Here is a 26,121-nt window from a genome sequence, read left to right on the forward strand (position 1 = left end):
TTGCCTGGATTGGAGTGCATTAGCTAAAATGAGAGGTTAAACAAACTTGGATTGCTTTCATTACAACACCAGAGGCTGAGAGGCGACCTGATAGAAGTATATAAAATTATGAGAGGCGTAGAATGTGCAGTCAAGGAGGTGGGAGAAGCAGATATGACAGCAACTTTTAAGAGAGATTTAGACAGACCCAAGAACTGGAGGAGATACAGGGATACGGATCGCATGCAACCAGATGGGATTAGTTTAGAATGGTATCATGATCAGCACAGACATGCTGGGCTAAAGGGCTGTTACTGTTCTATATTCTATGATGAGCGGAGTGTCATAGGGGTGTGGTGAAGGGCGATGTATTGAATTTGGGCAGATAGCACAGGAAAGCCTGCTGAGTCTCAAAAACCCTCCAGGAAAACTGTCAAAATTAAGACTAGCCACTCAGCCAATTTCAGAAATGTTTTAGCCCAACATTCATTCAGATAATGTAACCTGTACCCGATTTGTATTTTATAAGTTGGAACCATCTGGGATGTCTTGGCTATATTCATTTCCACCATTCCTTCTTATTGATATTAGTCTAACCTACTGACTGGGAAAGATAGCCATACAATGAGCTTATCTCCTGTCTAAGACAATCTTGATAAACAGCAACTCGGTTCATTAAATAGGATACAGTAGTCAGTTATATTACATCGATGTGACTGTCTCTTTTGAGACATAAAGCTCAATCTAAGAGTAAGTTCACATTACAGCTAGTAAAAATATTTGCATATAGCATTAGAGTTCTCATACACTGAAATCTAATGACTCTCTAAAATTTTTGGTTAGCTCCTTTCAAGTATTGTCTTTTATATGCATGGAGCAGATCTTACAATTTGAGTTAACCCTTTCAGATTCTAACTGTCTCGTTTTACAGCTGTCACGCAATAAACTACATCTTGTTAAGATAAGAGCCTCTTCTTGTTCAGATTCACTAGTGTTTGATGCTTGACCATTGGAAACTAAATAGGCCCTCAGACACTGACAAAGAAAGGGGTAACAGTGACGAATGTTGTACCTACAAATATTCCTGATGAAGGGCTTATGCCCAAAACGTCAATTCGCCTGCGCCTCGGATGCTGCCTGACTTGCTGTGCTTTTCCAGCACCACATTCTAGACTCTGATCTCCAGCATCTGCAGTGCTCACATTCTACTACCTACAAATAATACAAGGTTCACCCCATTTCAAAATGCTACACTAGAGGAATAGATTCAACCCATGAATCTTGCTGGTATTTCATTCAGAGGCAAATGAACAGTAGGAGGGAATTCACCCCGCTCCTTGTGGGGATGAAGGAACAGAACAGTGGTTTTATCATTTTCAAATAAATCACTGGCTGAGGTTCTACCTCCGGCCTATCTTTAGCATGCAGTGCCTTGAGGATTGACACCATTGGGAAGTACGACGAGGTCAAAGGGCAGCCCTTTGGTGTTTTCAGCCAGATGTATGACTGAGCTAATAAAGGGCCAGCACAAAATAGAAACTTAAGCAGAAAGAAAAAGCTCACAAGTGCGCATTCCCACTCCCCCTCCGCTCGGTGTTGCCCGCCCATCCCTTCCAAGTAAATACAATATGATGAATTGTCACTACAGTTCATATTACCTTTCAGTAACCCCTATTCTGCATGTGGGGAGGAAGAAAACAGTCTGCTCTCCATCTCACAAGAAAGATTGTTCAGTCTATGGCAAGGCTCCATATGAAAATCTCTTCTCATTAAACCTTTCTGCCAGAGTAATTAATTCATGTTCAGTCCCAGTGCTGATTTATTCCAATGCCCCCAGACACCCTCACTGCCCTCAATCCCCCTCCCGCCCACCATACCTGGTCTGGTGGGAAATTGTGCAGGAGCTGCCGGATATTGTTGCTGTACTGCGTCTGCCAACGTCTTCGGGCCCAGGCCACGCAGTCAGCCCAGCACTTGGGTTTATCGGCCTCCAGACTCTTGTAAACACCTTCCAGGATTTCGAAAGCTTGACCTTCCTGTAGCTTCATCGTATGATCAATAAAAGAAGGGTCTCTGTTTAATGTAGAGAGGAGTCAGTTATCATGAGAGTTCAGATTTCAGTTCAGAAACAAGTCGTATTACAACTTCTGCCGTAATGTCAAATTGAGGGCAGACAGTTGGATGTGAAGGGAAACAGTAATTTTATTTTAAGTAGCATTGCCAAAATAAGGGGTGCAGCATTCTTTAGCTTTACACTCGACAGTGAAACACTGCAAATTAACTCAAGTTTCATCATTTACAATTGCATACATTGCAAAAATGGTGTGAAACCTTCTGACGTGGCCCTAATGTTCACAAAAATAACTTAGATTTATTGAAGACATTATAGAACATAAGAAATGGTGGTGGTGGGTGGGGGTGGGGGGGGGGGGGGGGGCAGCAGGAATCGGCCAATTAACCACTCAAGCCTGACCTGTCATTCATTCAGTGTAGACAGGCAGGAGGCTGGAAGAACACAGCAAGCCAGGCAGCATCAAGAGGTGGAGAGGTCAACATTTCGGGTGTAACCCTTCTTCAGGGCTGGGAGTGGGTACAGAAACGTCAACTTCTCCACCTCCTGATGCTGCCTGGCTTTCTGTGTTCTTCCAGCCTCCTGCTTGTCTACTGCTATTCAATCAAGCGTGGCTAATCTGCCCCAGGCTTCAATTCCACTTTTGCAAATCTCTGATATTACAAAAGCTTAATCTACCTTTTTTTAATAATTCCAGTGATCTAACTTCCATAATTTTCTGGGATACAGAATTCCAGGCAGTTAATAGCTGCTGGGAGAATAAATTCCTTAGCATCTCAGTTTTAAATGTTTGTCCCCTTACTCCAGAACCCAATCCCTAGTTTGAGATTCCCTCTCTTGTGAAAATGACTTCTCAACATCCACCCTGTCAAGTCTCCTCAAACCCTTGTGTTTCAATAAGATCATTAGTCTTCTAAGCTCTAACTTAAGGCTTAACCTGCTTAGCTAGTCTTGATAAACCAACCCCTTCATCCCAGGAAACTCTTGTCTTCTGTGTATTAACCAATCTTCAATCCTTGCTAATACATTACTCTCAATAACATGAACAACACTACTGCCTTGCATAATAAACTTTTATGTGGCACCTGGATATCTAAATACATTACATCTATCAGTTCCCCTTTATCAACTTTGCTTAAATCCTCAAAGAACTCTAGCAATTTTTTCAAACATGATTTCCCCTTCATCAAATCATACTCACATTAGGCTTTTCTCAATATCCTGCTATTTCTGCTTTGCATAAAATATTGCAAGATGCATCATAGCAATGTAAGAAAATACAGTGCTGATACCATGCTGCCTAGCACAGGTAAACAAAGGCTGGAGTAAAGTGGTTAGTTTTGAGGAATGTCTTAAATGAGGTGAGAAAGCAGAAGAGAATGGGACAGGCTGAGGGAAGGATTTTAGAGTGTAGGGCCTAGTTTGCTGAAGGCACCAATTTCAAAGATTAGATTTTTGACTTGCTCTTTGCAGCAATTGAGCAGTGGCCAACTACACAAAGGGACACTTATTTCAACACAACTGGGGCTATCTTCCCCAGATCAGTGATACAACTAAAGAGGAACCTGCTGTGAGTTCGCTTCTCACAAGGTGCTTTACCCGATGAAGCAATGTTTATGTTATTCCCCACATCATGTTATTGAAGAACCCAACAGATATTTATTACAACTAACTATTCTGTGCAAACGTTACATTCGTCAGGCACATAAGTGTTTGGGATTGTATTAAGCTATTGGTTATATCAGAGGAACACACAGCATGGAAACAGACTCTTTGGTCCAACTTGTCCATGCCAACCAGATATCTGAAATCATTTGGCCCATATCCCTCCAAACGCTCCCTATTCATATAGTCATCCAGATGGGGCAGCACGGTGGCTCAGTGGTTAGCACTGCTGCCTCACAATGCCAGGGACGGGTTTGATTCTACCCTTGGGCAACTGTCTGTGTGGAGTTTGCACATTTTCTCTGTGTCTGAGCAGGTTTGCTCCGGTTTCCTTCCATAGTCCAAAGATGTGCAGGTTAGATGGATTGGCTGCGATAAGAATGGAGACAGGCTGGGGCACTGCGTCTAGTTAGGATGTTCTTTGAGTATGGGATGGTGGGGTGTCAATGGGCTGAATGACCTCTTTCTATACAAGAAGGACTCAATAATTGCTGTTACTTGTGGGAATCAGCCGAGTTTAGATTGGCTGCAACTGTGATGCACTTCCAAATGTACTTTGTTGGCTGTAGTTCCATTTTAAGCTTTGCAGTGATATAAGTATTTTCTTTTTTTTTAACCTTCAACACACAATTACTGTCAGGATGACAGTACTGTATATCTATAAGAGATAGGCACATTGCCTATGGGTATAAAAATCTCCAATCATCTTAACTCCGTCCCTAGAGCATAGTGCACTACCGTAAATATGTCGTGTTGTGGCTGTATAGGACATTGGTTCGGCCAGTTTTAGAGTACCATGTTCAATTCCAGTCTCCCTATTACAGGAAAGATGTTATTAATCTTGAAAGGGTACAGAAAAGATTTGCAAGGATGTTCCCAGGATTGGGAGAGGTTGAGGTATACGTAGAGGCTGAGTAAGCTGGGGCTTTTTTTCCTTGGAGTGTTGGAGGTTGAGGGGTGACCTTGTAGAGGTTCACAAAGTCATGAGGGGTATGGATACGGTGAACAACCAAAGTCTTTTTCCCAGCGCAGGGAAGTCTAAAACTAGAGGGCATAGGTTTAAGGTGAGAAAGAAAACATTAAAAGGGTAATGAGGGGTGCCTTTTTCACACAGAGGTAGTGCAAGTATGGAATGAGGTGCCAGAAGTGGTGATAGAAGTTGGTACAATTACACCTAACCTGCACATCTTTGGGCTGTGGGACAAAACTGGAGCAAACCTGCTCAGACACAGGGAAAATGTACAAACTCCACACACTGTTGCCTGAGGGTGCTATCTAGTTGTGAGGCAGCAATGCTAACCACTGAGCCATCGTGCTGCCCCATTCCAGATTCCGTGAACATTTTTATGTAAAAGCCAATGCAAGGTAAGTATCACAGGCAGTGTGAACTCCCCTTCTCTCTTCAAAATGGATCTTTTGCATGCCCTTGAACAGACAGATGGGCTTGGTTTAATGTCACATTTGAAAAACGTACTTCCACAGAGGGACACTGTCTCCTGCACTGTGAATATTAGTCTGGTCTTTTGTGCTTTAGCCCTGCAGTCAAACTTAAGCACAAGTCACCACGTGACTCAGAGGAGAGGGTGCTGCCAACTGACCTGCTGCTAAGACGCAAGTAATTCCGAGGCATATTCAAGAGGCTGAATTAGGGCAACATTGTGCTGCTGGAGGAGGTTACAGAGATAGGCCAGGCAGGGATTTGAACGAAAGCATGTTAAATAGACAGCTGCAGAATAATCGCAGCAAATACAGGACCCAAGGCTAGAGAGTGAACAAACATCAAACATCCCTGCACAAAGCCAGGAATTTGAGAGTTAAATGAAAATGTAAGTTTTGGCACCTCATGATGGTGGTGGAGAATGACATTGTTCAGTGGAGTATGTTAACTGGAACCAAATGATACAGTTGAAGGATGAAAGGGGTTGGATATAAATCTTTGCAGCTTGTAGTTTTAACATGCTTAATTTTCAAGTTGCTATGTGAAAATGTGGGTGAAGATAGAGAACACATAAAAGACAGCCAGAAATTGATAAATAACATTAAAAAGTTACAGGTTAAATAATTCTTTTTAGATCTTGTGCATTGAATTTAGGCCTTTTTAAAAATTTATTCACAGGATGAGGGCATCACCAACTAGGCAGCACTTACTGCTCAGTTAAGAGTCACCCACATTGCTGTGGGTCTGGAGTCACATGTAGGCCAGACCAGGTAAGGATGGCAGTTTCCTTCCCTAAAGGAAATTAGGGAACCAGATGGAATCGTGGTTATCATCAGACTCTTCATTCAGATTTTTTAATAACTGATTTCAAATTCTACCCATTGGGATTTGAACTCAGGTCCCCACAACTTTATCTGGGTCTGTGGGTTAACCTCATTAGACCATCAGCTCCCATTTTCCATGTTTAAGAAGAGGTGGTTGATAGGTGATTTTAGAAAGTTTATTATGAGTGACCAGCAGGAAAGTGAAACTGAGGTCATAACCCAGCTCTCAGCCATGATTTTAATGAATGGTGGAGCAGATTCTTGGGCTTCCTACTGTTCCCAAGTCCATAAGATATAGAAAGAGCAGTTCAACAAGGCAGCTCACCATCACCTTTTCAAGGGCAACTAGGCATGGGCAACGAATGCCCAGTCAGCGATACCAAGCCAGTGACACCCAGAACTCATAAATGAATTAAAAAAAGACATATAACATCTCATCAAAGGGACAGGAAAATCATTACTGGCAACTACAGGACTGGAGCTCAAGAAAACTGGTTCCAATCAGATTGGAGTGTTTTTCAAACATTCTTCTTTATACTTATGGAATAAACTTCCAGATCGAGTAATGGGGCAAAATCTCATGGAATAATCTATGAAATAATCTGTGACAGTGGATTGGATTGATGTGAATGGATACAGCATTCATAATCATCATGTTTTAGTCAGAATATCTACAGGGGTTCTGCAGTTGAGAGGATATGGAGTGTAACATTGTGCTGGTAAGTTAGTGGCTGTCACCTCAACCCATTTTTAGAACTAACAACTCCCGTCTGTCTAATCACACTACACGCTCCCCTACAATGGGAGGGAACCACCTGTGTTTTGAAAACAATGGGCAAGTTCAGCATGGACCTCCTTTGACACAGTGTAGCAGGCAGGTCTGCAAAGGAAGAGCCATTCAAAGCACTACCATGCAAACTTGTGAGAGTGGGAAAGATAGAAAGCAAGGATTACATTACATGATTCCCAACCTCAGGAAATCACAAAATGCTTTACAGCTGATGAAGTTCTTTTTGAACTGTAGTAAGGAGATGGCTACGCACAGTAATATCCCTCAAACACAATGACCATAGAGTCTCACAGTGCAAAAACAGTCCCCTCCCCAGGTCCAATCAGTCCACACTGACCATGATCCCAAATAAAACCAATCCCACCTCCTGCATTCGGCCCATATCCCTCCAAACCATTCCTATTCATTACTTATCCAAATGTCTTTTAAACACTGTAACTGCACCTGCATCCACCACTTCCTCTGGAAGTTCTTTCCACACACGAACCACACGCTGTGTAAAAAAATTATCCCTCTTGTCTTTTTTAAAATCTTTCTCGTCTCATCTTAAAATATTCCCTCTCCCCCACCTTAGGGAGCAGATACCTGCTATTCACATATTCACGCCTCTCATGATTTTATAAATCCCAATAAGGTCACCCACTCAACCTCCTACGCTCCAGTGAAAAATGTCCTAGCCTATTCAGCCTCTCATTAGAACTTACAGCCTCCAGTCCTGGCTACACTTTTGTAAATCAATTTAATAATATCCTTCCTATAACAGGTTGACCGGAACTGGACACAGTAGAGGCCTCACCAGCATCCTGTATAACCTCATAAGAAAGATGCTTGATGGATAAATTTTGACCACGGCACAAAGAAAAGAGAGCTGCAACTCGTTTACATGACCTATTGGTACATATAATCAGTCTATAATTTTTTATTCACTCATGGGACATGGGTACCATTGGCTGGAACAGCATTTTTTGCCTGTCGCTGATGGTGAGCAGCCTTCTTGAACCGCTGAAGTCCATGGAATACTAAATATTTTGAAAGGTGTAAAATCCATCCTATTTATAACTTGATAAAGGTACATCTCAATGAGAATGCATTGCGATTTCACAAGGGTGCTTCAACACTGCTTGTTGCCCCCTGTCACCATCAAGGGTGAGATGATCTCTATGTGACACTTGGGTGGTACGGTGGCTCAGTGGTTAGCACTGTTGCCGTACAGCGCCAGGGACCCAGGTCTGATTCCAGCTTCAGGCAACTATCTCTGTGGAGTTTGCAAATTCTCCCCATGTCTACAAATGCAGGTGGCCAGTCTGGCGCACTCACTGTTTTGAAACAGCTTCCTTAACCCCAGCAGCTCAGACTGGTTCCCCAAACATCAGGCTATTTGCACTGTCACCAGTTCAAGTTTCTACTGTAGCAGTTTGTGAATCTGGATTCAGTGTTTCAAAGATGCTTGAGGCAAGAAGCTGGTAGGTTAACCACAAAACCATGTCAGCAAAAAGCTAACTGGATCACTTATTGAAGGAAACATCATGTCTTTAGCTAGTCGAGCCACAGTGAGATTCCAATCCCATACTGACCTTAATTAGCCTTCTCAGGGCAAATCTCAGGATAATCAATAAATGAGGACTTTCCCAGACACAACCACTTGCCAAGAATTAAAATATTTTTAAAGAACTGACCGGGCCTTAGTTTTATTGGTTGCATTTGAAGGCAGAAACCATCACAGGGATGTTGGTGACTCTTAACTGTTCTCTGAAGTGAGCTAGCAAGCCATTTTATGTGGCTAAAGTGAGGACTGCAGATGCTGGAGAGATCAGACTCTAGATTAGAGTGGTGCTGCAAAAGCACAGCAGGTCAGGCAGCATCCGAGGAGCAGGAAAATCGACGTTTCGGGCAAAAGCCCTTCATTCACGAAATGAAGGGCTTTTGTCGAAACATTGATTTTCCTGCTCCTTGGATGTTGCCTGACCTGCTGTGCTTTTGCAGCAGCACTCTAATCTAATCATTTTACGTGCCAGCCATGGACCAGTCAGTACTACATTTCTGCCTCAGTCAGAGGATCGCACGTTCAAGTCCCGCCCCGGGGTTGCAGCACAAAAATCAAGGCCAGTGCAGATCGGAGGGAATGCTGCATTGCAGTTGGTGCTATCCTTTCAGGCAACACTTTAAACAACTTGCTTTCACAAGTGGATGTAAAAGATCCGGTGGCAGTACTCGGGAGAAGGGCAGGGGAAAAGCTCCTTATATCCTGGCTAGTAGTTATCCCTCAATCAACATTGCAAACTGCCTGGCCATTATCACGTCGCTGTATTTGGGAACATTGTGTGTGTGTAAATTGGCTGCCTTGTTTCCAGCCTTTGGCACTGACTTTTAACATACATCAATTGGCTATAAAATGCCTTATGATGTCTTGTGGCCATGAAAGCCTCTGTTATAATGCTAGTCTCAACTGTTTGCAGCAAGGGATGGATAATAAATGGAGGTTTTTGCAGCCTTTGAGTGTTTAATGAGGGAGACCCTGAATTTGCAATGCTGTATTAAAAACCCATCGACTTCCACCCCTTGCCACAGCACTGAAACAAATGCCTGGGATTAAATGCACAGTGCAGCTCTTAGTTTTGTCTTTTATCACCTCCCTGAATGCAAGGGTTAAGGAGGAGAGCTCAACTGATTAGAAACATCATGTTATATTGTGCAACACTGCTCCCTCCACCCACGCCCAGCCCCAAACACCCCCACATCCAAACCCCAGACTGAGCCCACTGAGGGGAGGCTTGGCAGACTGGACTGTATGAACTCATTTCACAACTTTGCAAAACAAAATGCGTCTCCAAACAAAGCTGCCTCTCTGCAGCTGCAGAGACGGCACTGAGTGAAATACCCGAAATGAGTTGCAGATGTGCTGTAAAAGAGGGAACCCTCCTGCTTCCAGTCACTTGGTTCTGTACCCCTCCCTCCGACCACAGCAAGAGTGGAAAACTGAGTGGGTTTGGCCTGAAGTGGTCAGCTGAAGATCAGCTTTGAAGGTGTCGTTTGCTGTTTCACAGTTAAATCACTTCCCGTGTGATTGTTCCTGTGCAGTTGGCTTCTTGCTGCCTGTTCTCAGCCAGGCTTTGATACAAAAGGAGCTGGCTTGTAAGTGGGTGGATCATGAAACTGGTTGGCAAGAAAGTGGCATGATTCAGTGCCAGCCTGCTGTGCCACTCAGCATGTGATACAGGTTTCATACCCTCTTTCCACCCTCTCCCTCTAAACATTAACCTCCCTGTCTCAGTAAAGGGCAGGAAATGACCTTCTCCCACACTTTTTTCCCCAGTGACTGTATCCCTGGGAATACCATCTGGATACAAAATTGGCTTCGTGTTAGAAGACAGAGAGTGATGGTGGAGGGTTGTTTTTCGGACTGAAGACCTGTGACCAGAGGCGTTCCTCAGGAATTGGTACTGGGTCCACTTTTGTTTGTCAGTCATACAAATGATTTGGATGAGAATATAACAGGTGATGTTTAGGAAGTTTGCAGATGACACCATGATTGGTGGTACATTGGACAATGAAGAAGGTGACTTAAGATTGCAAAGAGATCTTGTTCAATTGGGTCAATGGGCTGAGGAGTGGCAGATGGAATTTAGTTTGGAAAGATGTGAGATATTGAGTTTTGGTAAAACAAACAAAGGTAGGACTTATAGAATGAATAGTAAAGCCTTGGATAGTGCTGTAGAATAAAGGGACCGAGGGATTCAGGTACATAATTCTTTAAAAATTGTGACACAGGTAGACAAGGTGGTGAAGAAGGTGTTTAACATGCTTGACTTCATTGCTCAGACCTTTCACTATAGTAGTTGGATCATCATGCTGAGGTTGTGCAGAAAGTTGGTGAGTTCTCATCTGGAGTACTGTGTGCAGTTCTGGTCACCCTGTTGTAGGAAGGATATTATTACATTTTAAAGGGCTTTGAAACAATTTACAAGGATGTTGCTCGGAATGGAGAGTTTGAGTTATAAAAGTAAGCCAGATTGGCTGGGACTTTGTTCAGTGGAGCATAGAAGGTTGAGGAGTGACCTTATTGAGGTTCATAAAATCATGAGGGACAGAGATAAGCTGAATAGCAAGGTCTTTCCCTTAAGATGTGGAAGCTCAAAACGAAGGGCCATATTTTTAAGGCGAGAGGAGAAAGGTTTAAAAAGGACCAGGGGGCATCTTTTTTACATTGAGAATGGTTCATTTGTGGAATGAACTGCCAGAGGAAATGTTGGATGCAGACTCAGTTACAATGTTTAAAAGACATTTGGATAAGTACATGAGTAGGAAAGGATTGGAGTGATATGGGCCAAGCGCAGGCAGGTGGGACTAGTTTAGCTTGTGAACATAGTCAGCACGGACTAGTTGGACTGAAGGGATTGTTTCCCGATGAAGGGGTCCGGCCAGGAATATTGATTCCCCTGCTCCTTGGATGATGCCAGACCTGCTATGCTTTTCCAGCAACACACTCTCGACTCTGACCTCCAGCATCTGCAGACCTCACTTTCTCCTCCGGATTATTTCCACGCTCTGTGACTCTATAACCAGAATCCAGTGTATGGATGGGGTCAAACACGCACACACAAACACACACACACTAACACAAACACACACACACACAGTTTGATCCCTGTTCAGGCTGGGCTGGATTTGAGATCTGCCTCCTTGAGGACTATTTCTACTAGGTCTGGGCTACTGTCAATCGCTTGACATTGTCAGGGAGGAATTTTCCGGAGTATCCTTTCCCTGTCAGTCCTGGGTTCTTCCTTCTGTTTTGTTCTGCTTCTCTGGAGAGATTACATGGCTGGGATTGGGGTGGGATGGGGGGGGGGGGGGAAGGTGAGGAGTGTGAGGCATGGGGGGGTGGGGTGGGAAGAGTTGGTTAGCCATGATGGTCAGGTATGGGTCAGACTTGAAGGATCACTTGTATCTTTTTCACCTGTTCATAAGAAACTCCGTACAGGCAGGAGAGTGGAGTGGCGCCAAAGGACTTATAGCTCCATTTTGTAATGTCTTTGTTCATTCAGCAGGAATCAGTGTCACTGAGTTTCTGACTTCACCTCAATGCCCATCTCCCTGTCGACTGGGCGAGTTAGTGAGGGGATGCAATTATTGTTATCGCCACTACCATGAATCATGGAACTGCTTGTGAACAATGATCAACCAACAACTAACTGCAAGTCAGACACTGCTCAGTGATTTGAGTCAGCTGGCTGTGAGTGAATGTCTCCTGGGAAGTATCATTAGAAGGTGAGGTAACGCTGACCAATACAGTAGATTCTTCAACCCCAGCTTGAGGCGAGTAAATTTGAGAGAGGGCAAGAGTTGCATTCTTATTTCAAACCCAGATGGGGACTGGAAAGCTTCCAGAAAGTTAGAAAAATACTGACAAGGTGACACCAAGGTCTTTGAGTATACCTGATGCTTTTTTCTTGTGGGAATGCGGACAGGATCAATCTTTAATTTCTTTTATGGTGTGTCAGGACAATGTTGGAAGTGTTGGCTCCTCTGCATCACAGCAGCTATAACTTCTAAACTTATTTCTGTCACAAACTTGTGAATGGAGGTACTGAGTGTCTCATCGTCATCCACCCCCACCCCTTCGCTCCATGATGTTGAGCCGAACATGGCGTCTAACTGAACAGTCCCTTCTGCCTGCCTTTGGTTCATATCCCTCTGTTCCTTGCATATTCATGTGCCTAAAAGTCCCCTAAACACCCCTATTGTATCTGCCTCCAACACCATCCCTGATGGAGTGTTCCAGACTCCTTCTGTTCTGCGTAAAAAACCTTGCCCCTCACATGTCCTTTGAACTTTCCCCCCTGACCTGAAATACATGCCCCCTAGTTATAGACATTTCACCTCTGGGTAAAAGGTTCTGACTGTCAATCCTACCAATGCATATCGTAATTCTATAGACATCTAGTAAGTCTCCATTCAGCCTCTGTCACCTCCAAGAAAACAACCCTCATTTTTCTAGCCTCTCCTTAAGGCTCTATTCCAGGCAGCATACTGGTAAACTCCTTCTGCACCCTCTCCAAAGCTTCCACATCCTTCCTGTAATGTGGTGACCAGAATTGAATGCAATACTCTAAGTGCTGCCTACCCAAAGCCTTATAAAACTGCAACATGACATTCTAAATCTTGTAGTAAAAAATGAGGTCTGCAGATGCTGGAGATCACAGCTGCAAATGTGTTGCTGGTCAAAGCACAGCAGGCCAGGCAGCATCTCAGAAATAGAGAATTCGACGTTTCGAGCATAAGGGCTTATGCTCGAAACGTCGAATTCTCTATTCCTGAGATGCTGCCTGGCCTGCTGTGCATTCTAAATCTTGTACTCAATTTGCCAACCAAGGCAAGCATGCCATACACTCCATGGAAACAGTGAGGAAAGAGATCAATCTGAGATTGGTACAGTTGGGAAAAGGAATGAGTCGAATAGTCAGGACAGGCAGGAACAAAGTACTGAAAAATAAAAGTGAATTTATTTCAATGTAAGAGGCCAAAAACAGGGAAGGCAAATGAATTCAGGGCATGGTTAGGAAAATGGGACTGGATATCATAGCAATTATAGAGAGATGGCTCAGGAATGGACAGGACTGGCAGCTTAAATGATTCAGGATACAAATTCTACAGGAAGGATAGAAAGGGAGGCAAGGGAGAGGGGCAAGTGGCATTTTTGATAAAGGATAGCATTACTGCTGTACTTAGGGAGGATACTCCTGGGAATACATCCAATGAAGTTATTTGGGTAAAACTGAGAAATAAGAAAGGAATGACCACGTTATTGGGATTATATTATAGACTCCTTAATAGTTAGCAGGAAATTGAAAAACAAATTTGTAAGGAGATTTCAGTTATTAGCAAGTTTTGAAAACATTCATAGCTCAGGTTGAGGTTTTGGATGTAGGATTGCTCGCTGAGCTGGAATGATCATTTTCAACGTTTCATCATCATATTAGGTAACATCTTCAGTGAGCCTCTGGACAAAGCACTGCTGGTGTTTCCTGCTTTCTATTTATATGTTTGGGTTTCCTTAGGTTGGTGATGTCATATTCTGTGGTGACATCATTTCCTATGTTGATGTAATTTCCTGCTCCTTTTTTCAGGGGGTGGTAAAGGGCTCCAAGTCAATGTGTTTGTTGATAAAGTTCTGGTTGGAATGACATCACAAACCCTTTGACTTGGACTCCATTTACCACCACGTGAGAAAAAGAACAGGAAATGACATCAACATAGGAAATAATGTCACCACCGGAAATGACATCACCAACGCAAGGAAACCCAAACATAAATAGAAAGCAAGAAACACCAGCAGTGCTTCATCCAGAGGCTCACTGAAGATGTTACCTAGCATGGTGATGAAACATCTGAAAATGAACCTTCCAGCTCAGCACGCAAACCTACATCTAGATTTCAGTTATCTGTAAGAATAAGAGGGTGGTTATGGTAGGGAATTTTAACTTTCCAAACATACACTGGCACTACTACAATGTTAAAAGTTTAGATGGAGAGGAATTTGTTAAGTGTGTACAAGAAAATTTTCGAATTCAGGTATGTAGATGTACCTACTAGAGAAACTGCAAAACCTGACCTACTCTTGGGAAGTAAGGCAGGGCAGGTGACTGAGGTGTCAGTGGGGGAGCACTTTGGGGCCAGCGACCATAATTCTATTAGTTTTAAAAGACCAGACTAAAAGTTGAAGTTCTAAATTGGGGGAAGGACAATTTTGACGGTATTAGGCAAAAAAGTTCAAAAACTGATTGGAGGCAGATGTTCACAGGTAAAGGGATGGCTGGAAAATGGGAAGCCTTCCAAAAATGAGATAACAAAGGTCCAGAGACAGTATTCTCCTGTTGGGGTGAAAGGCAAGGCTGGTAGGTATAGGGAATGCTGGATGACTAAACAAATTGAGGGTTTGGTTCAGAAAAAGAAGGAAGCATAGGTCATGTACAGACAGTTGAGAATGAGTGAATCTTTAGAAGAGTATAAAGGCAGGAGGAGTGTACTTAAGAGGGAAATCAGGAGGGCAAAAAGGGGACATGAGATAGCTTTGGTACATAGGGGTAAGGAGAAACCAAAGGGTTTTTACAAATACATTAAGGACAAAAGGGTAACTAGGGAGAGAATAGGGCCCCTCAAAGATCAACAAGGTGGCCTTTGTGTGGAGCCGCAGAAGATGGGTGAGATAGTAAATGAGTATTTTGCTTCAGTGTTTACTGTGGAGAAGGATATGGAAGATATTGACTGTAGGGAAATAGATGGTGACACCTTGAAAAATGTCTATGTTACAGAGGAGGAAGTGCTGGATGTCTTAAAACGCATAAAAGTGGATACATCCACAGCACCTAATCAGGTATAGCCTAGAACTCTGTGGGAAGCTAGGGAAGTGATTGCTGGGTGCCTTGCTGAGATATTTGCATCATCGATAGTCACAGGTGAGGTGCCGGAGATTGGAGGTTGGCTAACGTGGTGCTGTTATTTAAGAAAGGTAGTAAGGACAAGTCAGGGAACTATAGACCAGTGAGCCTAACATCGATGGTGGCCAAAGTGTTGGAGGGAATCCTGAAGGACAGGATTTATATATATTTGGAAAGGCAAGGACTGATTTGGAGTAGTCAACATGGCTTTGTGTGTGGTAAATAATGTCTCATGAACTTGACTGAGTTTTCTGAAGAAGTAACAAAGAGGATTGATGAGGGTTGAGCAGTGGGCATGATCTATATGGACTTCAGTAAGGCGTTTGACAAGATTCCTCATGGTAGATTGTTTAGCAAGGTTAGATCTCAAGGAATACAGGGAGAACTAGCCATTTGGATACAGAACTGGCTCAAAGGTAGAAGACAGAGGGTGGTGGTGGAGGGTTACTTTTCAGACTGGAGGCCTGTGACCAGTGGAGTGCCACAAGGATCAGTGCTGGGTCCACTACTTTTATATCAATGATGTGGATGTGAACATAGGAGGTATATTTATTAAGTTTGCAGATGACACCAAAATTAGAAGTGTAGTGATCAGCGAAAAAGATTACAATGGGATCTTGATCAGATGGGCCAATGGGTTGAGGAGTGGCAAATGGAGTTTAATTTTGATAAATATGAGGTGCTGCATTTTGGAAAGGCAAAATCAGAGCTGGAGTTATGGACTTATGCAAAAGGTCCTGGGGAGTGTTGCTGAACAAAGAGATCTTAGAGTGCAGGTTCATGATTCCTTGAAAGTGGAGTCACAGGTAGATAGGATAGTGGAGGAGGAGTTTGGTATTGGTCAGAGTATTGATTACAAGCATTGGGAGGTCATGTTGTGGCTGTACAGGACATTGGTTAGATCATTTTTGGAATATTGTGTGCAATTTTGGTCCTTCTCCTATTGGAAGGATGTTGTGGAACTTGAAAGGATTCAGTATGTTGCCATGCATGGAGGGTTTGAGCTCTAGAGACAGGCTGAACAGGCTGGAGCTGTTTTCCCTGAAGCGTCAGAGGCTGAGCGGTGACCTTATAGAGGTTTATAAAATCATAATAGGATAAATAGACAAGGTCTTTTTCCTGGAGTGGGGGAGTCCAGAACAAGAGGGCATATGTTTAGGGTGAGAGGTGAAAGATTTGAAAGGGACATAAGGAGCAACTTTTTCACTCAGAGAATGATGCACGTATGGAATAAGCTGCCGGGGGAAGTGGTATTGGCTGGTACAATACAACATTTAAAAGGCATCTGGATGGGTATATGAATAGGAAGGGTTTGGAGGGATATCAGCTAAGTGCTGGCAAATGGACTAGATTAGCTTAGCATGGATGAGTTGGACCGAATGGTCTGTTTCCGTGCTGTACATCTCTATGACTCTATGACCTACTTTACCACCCTATCTATTGGTGTGGCCACTTTGATGGAGCTATGGACTTGAACCCCAAGATTCCTCTGTACATGGTTGTGGGGTGGCATCTTACTTTGTGTAAATCAGTAACTGTGTTTCCTTCATTACAAATGCCAATCCATTATAAGTACGCCAGTGGTTGGATAGCCCTGAAATTGTGAAGGATATTAATGCAAGTCTTTATTTTTCTTCTGTACACTGTGTCATAGGCTGCACTGTATGCTGGTTCTAAACTCTGTAGGAATACATTTTGTGGAGAGGGGTTTGATGGAATTTAACAAATAAGGTGACATTTTAAACTGGTGCCCACAGAAGAGTTTAACCATATGATCAGATGACAGAGACGAAACATAAGCAACGCAGCCGAGATAGGGAGAAGGAAAATGCACGTAAATCCAAAGTACAGAATTAACGGCTGTTTGACAGTTAGTGTTTGTTGAAGTTCTGCCCACTTTACTTATTGCCAAGAGAAGAGATAAACAATTCCTTCAGTAAACTGTTGAGTTGAAACTATTACCTTTTTAAGAAACTCTCTTAGCTCAAATTCAGAGGGAAAATAAACTGCAGACTGGGACCTGGGCAGACTCAAGGCCATGCCATAAATCGGCAGCAAAGATAACTTTATTACAGTAAGAACAGCAGAGGAAAGCCAAACAACTTTGACTTGTATTTACTTTATAAAGTTCCTGCCTGGAGGCCTCAGCATATTTGACAGAGATGAGGGAGGCTACACACTTTGTTTCCTTTCCCTACAACCCCCCACTCTCTCACTTGCTTCCCACTTCCCCCTCTCTTTTCTGTCCGCACCCCCTCCCTCCTTCTCCTCACTTGCCCCACTTCTCTCCCCATTCCCTGACAGCTGTTGTAGCACCTCCTGATCTTCAGGATGCTCATATATGCTGAGAGAAATCTCCTGTTATTTGTGTTTAAGTTCAGTCAGGGTTTGGGAAAGGGAAAGTTCCACGTGGAACTGTAACATGATAATGTTAATTTGCAGCAAGTGATGAAAAGCCTCTTTATTTCATGAGGCTCTGTCTCGTTGTGGAGACACAAATCAAATTCAGTTGAATCTGATGAGCGTTTTCATTAGGTGTTCTCTTGCTGGTTTTTGCCAATGGCTAGTCTCACAAACATTTGGAGGAGCTGGTGTTGGACTGGTGTGGACAAAGTTACGGCACGGTTGTTAGCACTGCTGCCTCACAGCACCAGGATCCCGGGTTCAATTCCCGCCTCAGGTGACTGTCTGTGTGGAGTTTGCACGTTCTCCCCGTGTCTGAGTGGGTTTCCTCTGGGTGCTCCAGTTTCCTCCCACAGTCCAAAGATGTGCAGGTTAGGTGAACTGGTCATGCTAAATTGCCCATAGCATTAGGTGAAGGGGTAAATTTTTTTTAGATTAGATTAGACTTACAGTGTGGAAACAGGCCCTTCGGCCCAACAAGTCCACACCGACCCGCCGAAGCGCAACCCACCCATACCCCTACATTTACCCCTTACCTAACACTACGGGCAATTTAGCTTGGCCAATTCACCTGACCCGCACATCTTTGGACTGTGGGAGGAAACTGGAGCACCCGGAGGAAACCCACGCAGACACGGGGAGAACGTGCAAACTCCACACAGTCAGTCACCTGAGTCGGGAATTGAACCCGGGTCGACAGGCGCTGTGAGGCAGCAGTGCTAACCACTGTGCCACCGTGCCGCCCTAATGTAGGGGAATGGGTCTGGGTGGGTTGCTTTTCGGTGGTTCGGTGTAGACTTGTTGGGCTGAAGGGCCTGTTTCCACACTGTAAGTAATCTAATCTAATCTAAAAATCACGCAAAACCAGATTATAGTGCATCAGGTTTATTTGGAGGCACTAGCTTTCGGAGCGCTGCTCCTTTGAAGCACTGACAACCACCTGATGAAGGAGCAGCACTCCGAAAGCTAGTGCTTCCAAATAAACCTGTTGGACCATAACCTGGTGTTGTGTGATTTTTAACTTAGTTGAGTGTGTGTTGCTGGAAAAGCACAGCAGGTCAGGCAGCATCCAAGGAGCAGAAAAATCGACGTTTTGGGCCGGAGCCCTTCATCAGGAGTCCTGACCCGCTGCGCTTTTCCAGCAACACACTCTCAGCTCTGATCTCCAGCATCTGCAGACCTCACTGTCTCCTGATTTTTAACCTAGTCTTGCAGATAAACCCGGGAACCAAAAAGTGAAAAATCAAGGTACTTACTCTAAATACTTGTTGACGTTTTCCGCTGGCTGTTTGAACAATCCTTCAAATTCATCACGGGCCCACTGTTGACAAAAACATTCAATATTTCAATGCCCATTCACTGGGTAAAAATACAGTTACCCACCAACACCACCCACTCTCACTGCTCAGTAGCCACCTCTTGTGGCACAATAGGTGGATTATAAGACCATAAGACATAGGAGCAGAAATTAAACCATTCAGCCCATCAGGTCTGTTCTGCCATTCAATCATGGCTGATGTTTCTCAACCCCTTTCTCCTGCCTTCTCCTCTTGACAATCAAGAACATATTTCCATCTTAAATATACTCAATGACCTGGCCTCCACAGCCTACTGTGGCAGTGAATTCCATAGATTCACCCCTCTCTGGCTGAAGAAGTTTCTCCTTATCTCCATTTCAAAAGGTCTTCCCTTTACTTGAAGGCTGTGCCCTCAGGTCCTGTCTCTCCTACCAATGGAAAAATCTCCCCAACATCCACTCTGTCCTGACCATTCAATATTCTGTAAGTTGCAATTAGATCCACCCTCATCCTCCTAAACTCCATCGATTATAGACCCAGAGTCCTCAAACGCTCCTCATGTGTTAAGTTTTCCATTCCTGGGAGCATTCTCGTGAACTTCCTCTGAACACACCCCAGGGCCTGCACATCCTTCCTGAGATATGGGACCCAAACCTGCGCACAATACTCCAAATGTGGTACCAGAGCCTTATGGCATCCTTGAGTCCGAGCTAGTCACTCCAGGGCTTGATAGGCAAAGTAGACGTGCTTAAGTAACGATCAGTACTGTGGATCCTTCTAAAATAGATTAGTAGCAAATAGTACGAGTGAGAGAGATTTGTGGTCAGCCCCATGATGGAGAGACAATTGGACCCTGCTAGCTCAGTGGGCAGAAATGGAATCAGATTTATCATTGACCCATTACAGAGTGGAGCGTCCGGAATCAATTCCCAGTCTCACTTAGGCTCTCCGACAGGCAATAAAGGAAGGAGAAGGGCTTGAGGTGTGCAGGCAATAAAAATGACTCGGTCGCTGATTTCTAACAACCGGTTTCTGCTTATCTAGCTCCACCTGAAGGTGGACTCGAGAGGCAACAACATGCTCCTGAGAGTAAAATGCCCTGGTGACTGCTGCTGAATATGTCCATGCAAGGGGCATGCAATTGTAATCGCAGCAGGAATCAGAGCCCTCAGGGAGAAGGGAGGGTGGGAAACTTAAAAGTAAGAAAAGCTGCTGGCATATTTTTCAAGTTAGCGCAGGAGCTTATCGTGATGTATGTAAGCAGTTGCGTTCACTTCTAAAGGGGTAGAATCAAAAGGGAGGTAATATTTGGCCCCTTCAAGCCTGTTCTGTTAAACTTGTACAAAACCTTGTTAGGACGCAGCTGGAGAATGATGAACAGTTTTAATTTTCATATTATTAAAATCTCATCATATTTATATTAATAGGATCCAAAATACAACTCATTCAACATACATAGAAAACATAGTCAGTGTCAATATGGCACCACTGATAACCATTTGGGAAATAAATACCCCATGATGCCTGTCACACCGATAATGTCATGATATTGCTCAGCACAATGTACTGAGGCAGGTTAGACATTAACCCCACACGACTTGATTCAGTCTCCATTCTAAGGGCTGTTGTATGAAGAAGACTTATGCCCCAGTGAAGACAGGGAGATTGGAAAGTAGGGATGAAGGTCTTGAGGGTAAAGTGGTCCCCATCACCTTCCAATGCTCACGGGTTGGATGCGATGTTCAAAGCCAAGAAAAGCAAGACAACACATGAAAAACCCGTGAAATAACAAGAGCTACCAAAACAGAGAATCTTTGCAGTGTCCTATGTCATTACCATTGAGAAAGAAAAGCAAAGAAGAGAAGTGAAAGATGGAAAAACAAAGGCAGAAAAACAGAGAGGGAGTGACACAAAGACAGAGAGTGAGAGACTGAGGGTCAGCAAGAGAGAGAGACAGAGAGAGAAAGAGAGACAGAGAGAGAGAAAGAGAGAGACAGGAAGAGAATGACATGGAGAGGCAGAAAGAGGAGGAAGAGAGACTAGAAAAGAGCATTCATGTTATATATTAATAATATTCAGAGTAAAGATGGATTTTTTTTTAAACCACATGCAGTTTTCTTGAGGCTCAGTTGATTCCAAGAATCAATGCTCTTTGTGGAGGAGGCTGCCCCAAAGTACATTTCAGACAATAAGGTACGTTTTGAAGTTTAATCAGTGCTGTAAAGGAGCCATGTAACACGGCAGCTCATTTCCATACATCATAAAGCCACAAACAGCAATGAAATACTTGACCAGATTGCCTGTTTCTGTTCGAGATTGATGTTGGCTTGGCCTCTGGGATCCACTCTCCATCTTTTGCACACATTTGAGAGAGCAGGCAGGGCCTTAGTTTACTATCTCAGCCAAAACATGGCACCACCAACAGTGCAGCAATCCCTTCAATACTGCACTGAATTGACAAACTAAGTAATGAGTCAGGAACATTACAGCTCATTCACCCGAACATTAATTACATGCAAAGCAAGAAATGCAATAGGACCAGCTTATAAATTCCATTTGAAAACCATCATATATACTACAGAGGATGTTAGTTCCCAATTGTTTAAATTAGACTGATCTGCGCCCTGGACATTTGACACACACCAAGCTCTGCACATAAACACAGACTTCCCGTCAACAGCCAAGAGGCAATCTTGACAGAGGCAGCGTACATCAGGGAGTACTTTCAAATAATATATATTTCACATTGAACCTTATCCTGCATTATTCTTGTAATGTTTACAAGGCACAACAGCTTTAAAGGTAGCTTCCCCGAGAGACAAATTAACTCCATAGATACCAGCTGTGACATGGAATTTGTGGTCATATTAAACGAGTTAAAAATGCGAAGGGATTAGGATATTTTTCGTGATAACAAGGTCTCCATTCCCTTCCCAAATGGTTAAAGATGCCCTCCAATGCATCTCGTCCACATCCCGCACCTCCACCCTCAGACCCCAGCCCTCCAATCGTAACAAGGACAGAACCCCCCTGGTACTCATCTTCCACCTTACCAACCTTTGCATAAACCAAATCATCTGCCGACATTTCCGCCACCTCCAAACAGACCCCACCATCAGGGATATATTTCCCTCCCCACCCCTTTCCACCTTCCGCAAAGACCGTTCCCTCTGTGACTACCTGGTCAGGTCCATGCCCCCCAACAACCCACCCTCCCGTCCTGGCACCTTCCTCTGCCACTGCAGGAATTGCAAAACCTGCGCCTACACCTCCACCTCCTCCCTCACTTCCATCCAAGGCCCTATAGGAGCCTTCCATATCCATCAAAGTTTTACCTGCACATCCACCAATACCACTTATTGTACCTGTTGCTCCCGATGCGGTCTCCTCTACATTGGGGAGACTGGACGCCTCCTAGCAGAGCGCTTTAGGGAACATCTCCAGGACACCCACACCAATCAACCACACCACCTTGTGGCCCAACATTTCAACTCCCCCTCCCACTCTGTCGAGGACATGGAGGCCCTGGGCTTCCCTTACTGCTGCTCCCTCACCACCCGACGCCTGGAGGAAGAATACCTCATCTTCCACCTTGGAACATTTCAACCCCAGGGCATCGATGTGGACTTCACCAGTTCCTCATTTCCCCTTCCCCCACCTCACCCCAGTTCCAAACTTCCAGCTCAGCGCTGTCCCCATGACCTGTCCTACTGGCCTATCTTCTTTTCCACCTATCCACTCCACCCTCATCCCACCCCCATCCACCCATTGTATTCTTTGCTACCTTCCCCCACCCTCCTCTCTGACCTGTCACCACCCCACCCCCACTCACCTATTGTACTCCATGCTACTTTCTCTCCACCCTCACCCTCCTCTCATTTATCTCTCCACTCTTCAGGCACTCTGTCTGTATTCCTGATGAAGGGCTTTTGCCCAAAACGTCGATTTTCCTGCTCCTCGGATGCTGCCTGAACTGCTGTGCTTTTCCAGCACCACTCGAATCCAGAATCTGGTTTCCAGCATCTGTAGTTATTGTTTTTACTTAATTAGCTAAAAGCTTGTTCTTCCTGCTCTGTGCTGCATTATTCAAGGAAATTTGCATACTTCTATCCTCGGTGTTTTGTTCTCACATTTTAAAAATCACACAACACCAGGTTATAGTCCAAAGATTTATTTGGAAGTACTAGCAAGCGGAGCACTACTCCTTCATCGTGTGGCTGTGGAACAGGATTATAAGACACAGAATTTATAGAAAAGATCTCAATGTCATGCAACTGAAGCGATATATTGAATAAACCTAACTGATGTTAAATCTTCCATCTTTTAGAGTGGGTTGCAGGTTTCTGTTCATTAACACATAAATCCCAGAACATCTTTCCAGTTACATTCTCAAGATAACTTAAGATTTTATATTTAAAAAATGACATCTCAGCTCAGACATATTAATGAACCAAAACCTGCAACCCATTCTAAAAGATTTAACAGCAATCTGGGTTTCTTCAATATATCATTTCAGTTGCATGACACTGAGATCTTTTGCTATGCATTCTTGTCTTATGATCCCACTCCTCTAGCTACCCGATGAAGGAGCAGCGCTCTGAAAGCTAGTGCATCCAAATAAACCTGCTGGACTATAACCTGGTGTTTGATTTCTATGTTCTCCACCCCAGTTCCACTCCAGCACCTCCATTTCATGTCTCACATTTTAGTTCTTGTTGTGGAATCTGACATCTGGCAACTGTATCCTTAAACCATAACTAACTGGGGCACAAGGGGCTGCAAGTAACCGTGTGGGTATTGTTTAGTCTTGTAATTAATTCTGTTTTCAATCGAGCTTCTGTTTCAGAGATTGGGAATTTCTGATTTCAGGATAGTCAAGATACTGGGTCACAATTTCCACTTCAAATGTCACGAATAAAACGTTTCCAAAAATGCAACTTTACTCGTGCAGTTTTTCACTTTTGAAGAATTTCGTCAAATTTTATATTTTGATGGGAAAAAGCCAAAAATGACACATATTGCAAAATAATGAGCTGGTGCGGGACTGGAGGTGGTGACACTGGCCCTTCAATGGCAGAGGCGGTGGCCTTTGTGATCAGCTTTGGTCAGCTGTGGCAGGCCCAGCTCGATGCTCCCGGTGGATCAACAGGAACAGCGGTTGAATTGGCGGTGGCATGGTAAGCCCAGTGTGGGGACTGCCTAGAGTGGACTGTGCAGGAAATGCATGGCAAAGAGGAGAAGATCGTGCCACTGTAGGAAGTGCAGTACCACCGTGGCTAAGCACTTTTAAAAGACTGTAATGTTTGACTGTTAGCTTTAATTCTTTATTTTTGTACGTTGTTAAACCAGGTTATAGTCCAAGAGGTTTATTTGGAAGCACTAGCTTTCAGAGCCCTGCTCCTTCATCAGGTGATTGATGAACGAGCAGTGCTCCAAAAGCTTGTGCTTCCAAATAAACCTCTTGGACTATAACCTGGTGTTGTGTTATTTTTAACTTTGTACACCCCAGTCCAAGACTGGCACCTCCAAATTATTTTTCTACTTAATACTAAGGATCACTATCATGTTTAATTTTGTTCTTTCTTTCTTAAGATTCTGTACTTAGGTACCTTTACCTAGGATGGCACCTTGTGTGGTGACATTGGACACTTTCACTGTACACCTTGAGTACATGTGACAATAAAATCTAAATCTAAAAATTTTCATCTTCTGTTTTGACTGTTGTTAAATTTTTGTCTGCTAATTGAACTTGATCTCAAGCATCGATCGAGATTTGGTCGCTTCTCCAAGTTTTGAATTTTTACCCTTCCGATGAAGATATAAACATTTAATTTTTAATGGAAGAATACACTATTACATTTGGCATCTGATTTTCATCATGTATTTTGACTCAGAAAACTTTGCTAGTCAGTGAACAAAGGTCAACGACAGTCTTCCCCAGCCAACTTACTGTCTACAGAGTTCAATTATCAACATGTAAATCTACTTTCCCACCAACTCAAGCTCTTATTGTGCTTTAAGGACAAGCATTTAATATCTCCACAGTGAAAAGCTTCTCAAGTTGAGAAGCAGTGGACGTTCAGCCTCACTCAGACACAATGGTGCTTTGATTCGAAGGACAGCTGGTCCATAATGCGAGGGCTTGTGACACATCTGTTTCACCTCAAGCTGGCTTTTCAACTCAGTTCAATTCCCATCCCAAAAATACTCGAGAACTGTACACAAAATCTACACATTTACAGAACAGGCTGTATATCTGTCAGCTAGGCCTCAGGGGCGTGTCTTCTGGGTATTTTTGTGCCTTATGATGATAAGGCACAAAAACTCGTCTTTGATTCTGAATGCAAGTCCCATTCCAGAGCCTAGGTCACTTTAAAAATTCATTCATCATTGGCTGAGTCAGCAGTTATTGCCCTTTTCTAATTGTCCTGGAGAAGATGGTGGTGAGCTCCTTTCTTGAACTGTTGGAATCCCTGAGATGTAGGGACACCGTATAATGCTGTGAAAAAGGGAGCTCCAGGATTTTGACCCAGTGACACTGAAGGAATAATGATCCATTTCTAAGTCAGGATGGTGAGTGGCTTGGAGGGGAACTTGCAGATGGTGGCAATTCTACACATCCACTGCCCTGACTTCCAGATAAAGAGATTGTGCGTTTGAAAGGCAGAGGGGCATTAATGAGTTACTGTAATGCATCTTGCTGATGGTACACACTATATTGCTTATTTTGCATCAAAAATAAACTTGAAACCAACAAGGTGCCTAAGGGGTGGCATGGTGGCTCACTGGTCAGCATTGCTGCCTCCCAGCACCAGGGACAAGGTTCGATTCCAGCCTCGGGTGATTGTCTATCATGCGTTCGTCCATTCTCTCCATGCCTGCACAGGATTCCTGTGAGTGCTCAAGTTTCCTCCCATAGTCCAAAGTTATGCAGATTAGGTAGACTGGCCATGTGAAATTGTTGAAAATGTGTTGCTGGTTAAAGCACAGCAGGTCAGGCAGCATCCAAGGAATAGGAAATTCGACGTTTCGGGCATGAGGAGAGGGTGCCAGGCAGGCTAAGATAAAAGGCTCCCTACCTTTTATCTTAGCCTGCCTGGCACTCTCTCCTCATGCCCGAAACGTCGAATTTCCTATTCCTTGGATGCTGCCTGACCTGCTGTGCTTTAACCAGCAACACATTTTCAACTGTGATCTCCAGCATCTGCAGACCTCATT

At 43.8% G+C, this 26,121-nt stretch overlaps 1 protein-coding gene across 1 annotated transcript in view; it reads right to left on the bottom strand.

The window, feature by feature from the left end:
* uba1 (ubiquitin-like modifier activating enzyme 1) overlaps positions 1-26,121 on the bottom strand; it is a 290,553-nt gene that overhangs the window by 183,222 nt on the left and 81,210 nt on the right. The window contains exons 16-17 of the mRNA XM_060835388.1: positions 18,862-18,926; positions 1,857-2,052 (exon numbers count right to left, since the gene is read on the bottom strand). Of these exons, the coding sequence (XP_060691371.1) occupies positions 1,857-2,052; positions 18,862-18,926 (261 nt within the window). The remainder of the gene's footprint in view (positions 1-1,856; positions 2,053-18,861; positions 18,927-26,121) is intronic.

Source organism: Hemiscyllium ocellatum, chromosome 14 (genome assembly GCF_020745735.1).
Source record: "Hemiscyllium ocellatum isolate sHemOce1 chromosome 14, sHemOce1.pat.X.cur, whole genome shotgun sequence".
Taxonomy (NCBI): domain Eukaryota; kingdom Metazoa; phylum Chordata; class Chondrichthyes; order Orectolobiformes; family Hemiscylliidae; genus Hemiscyllium; species Hemiscyllium ocellatum.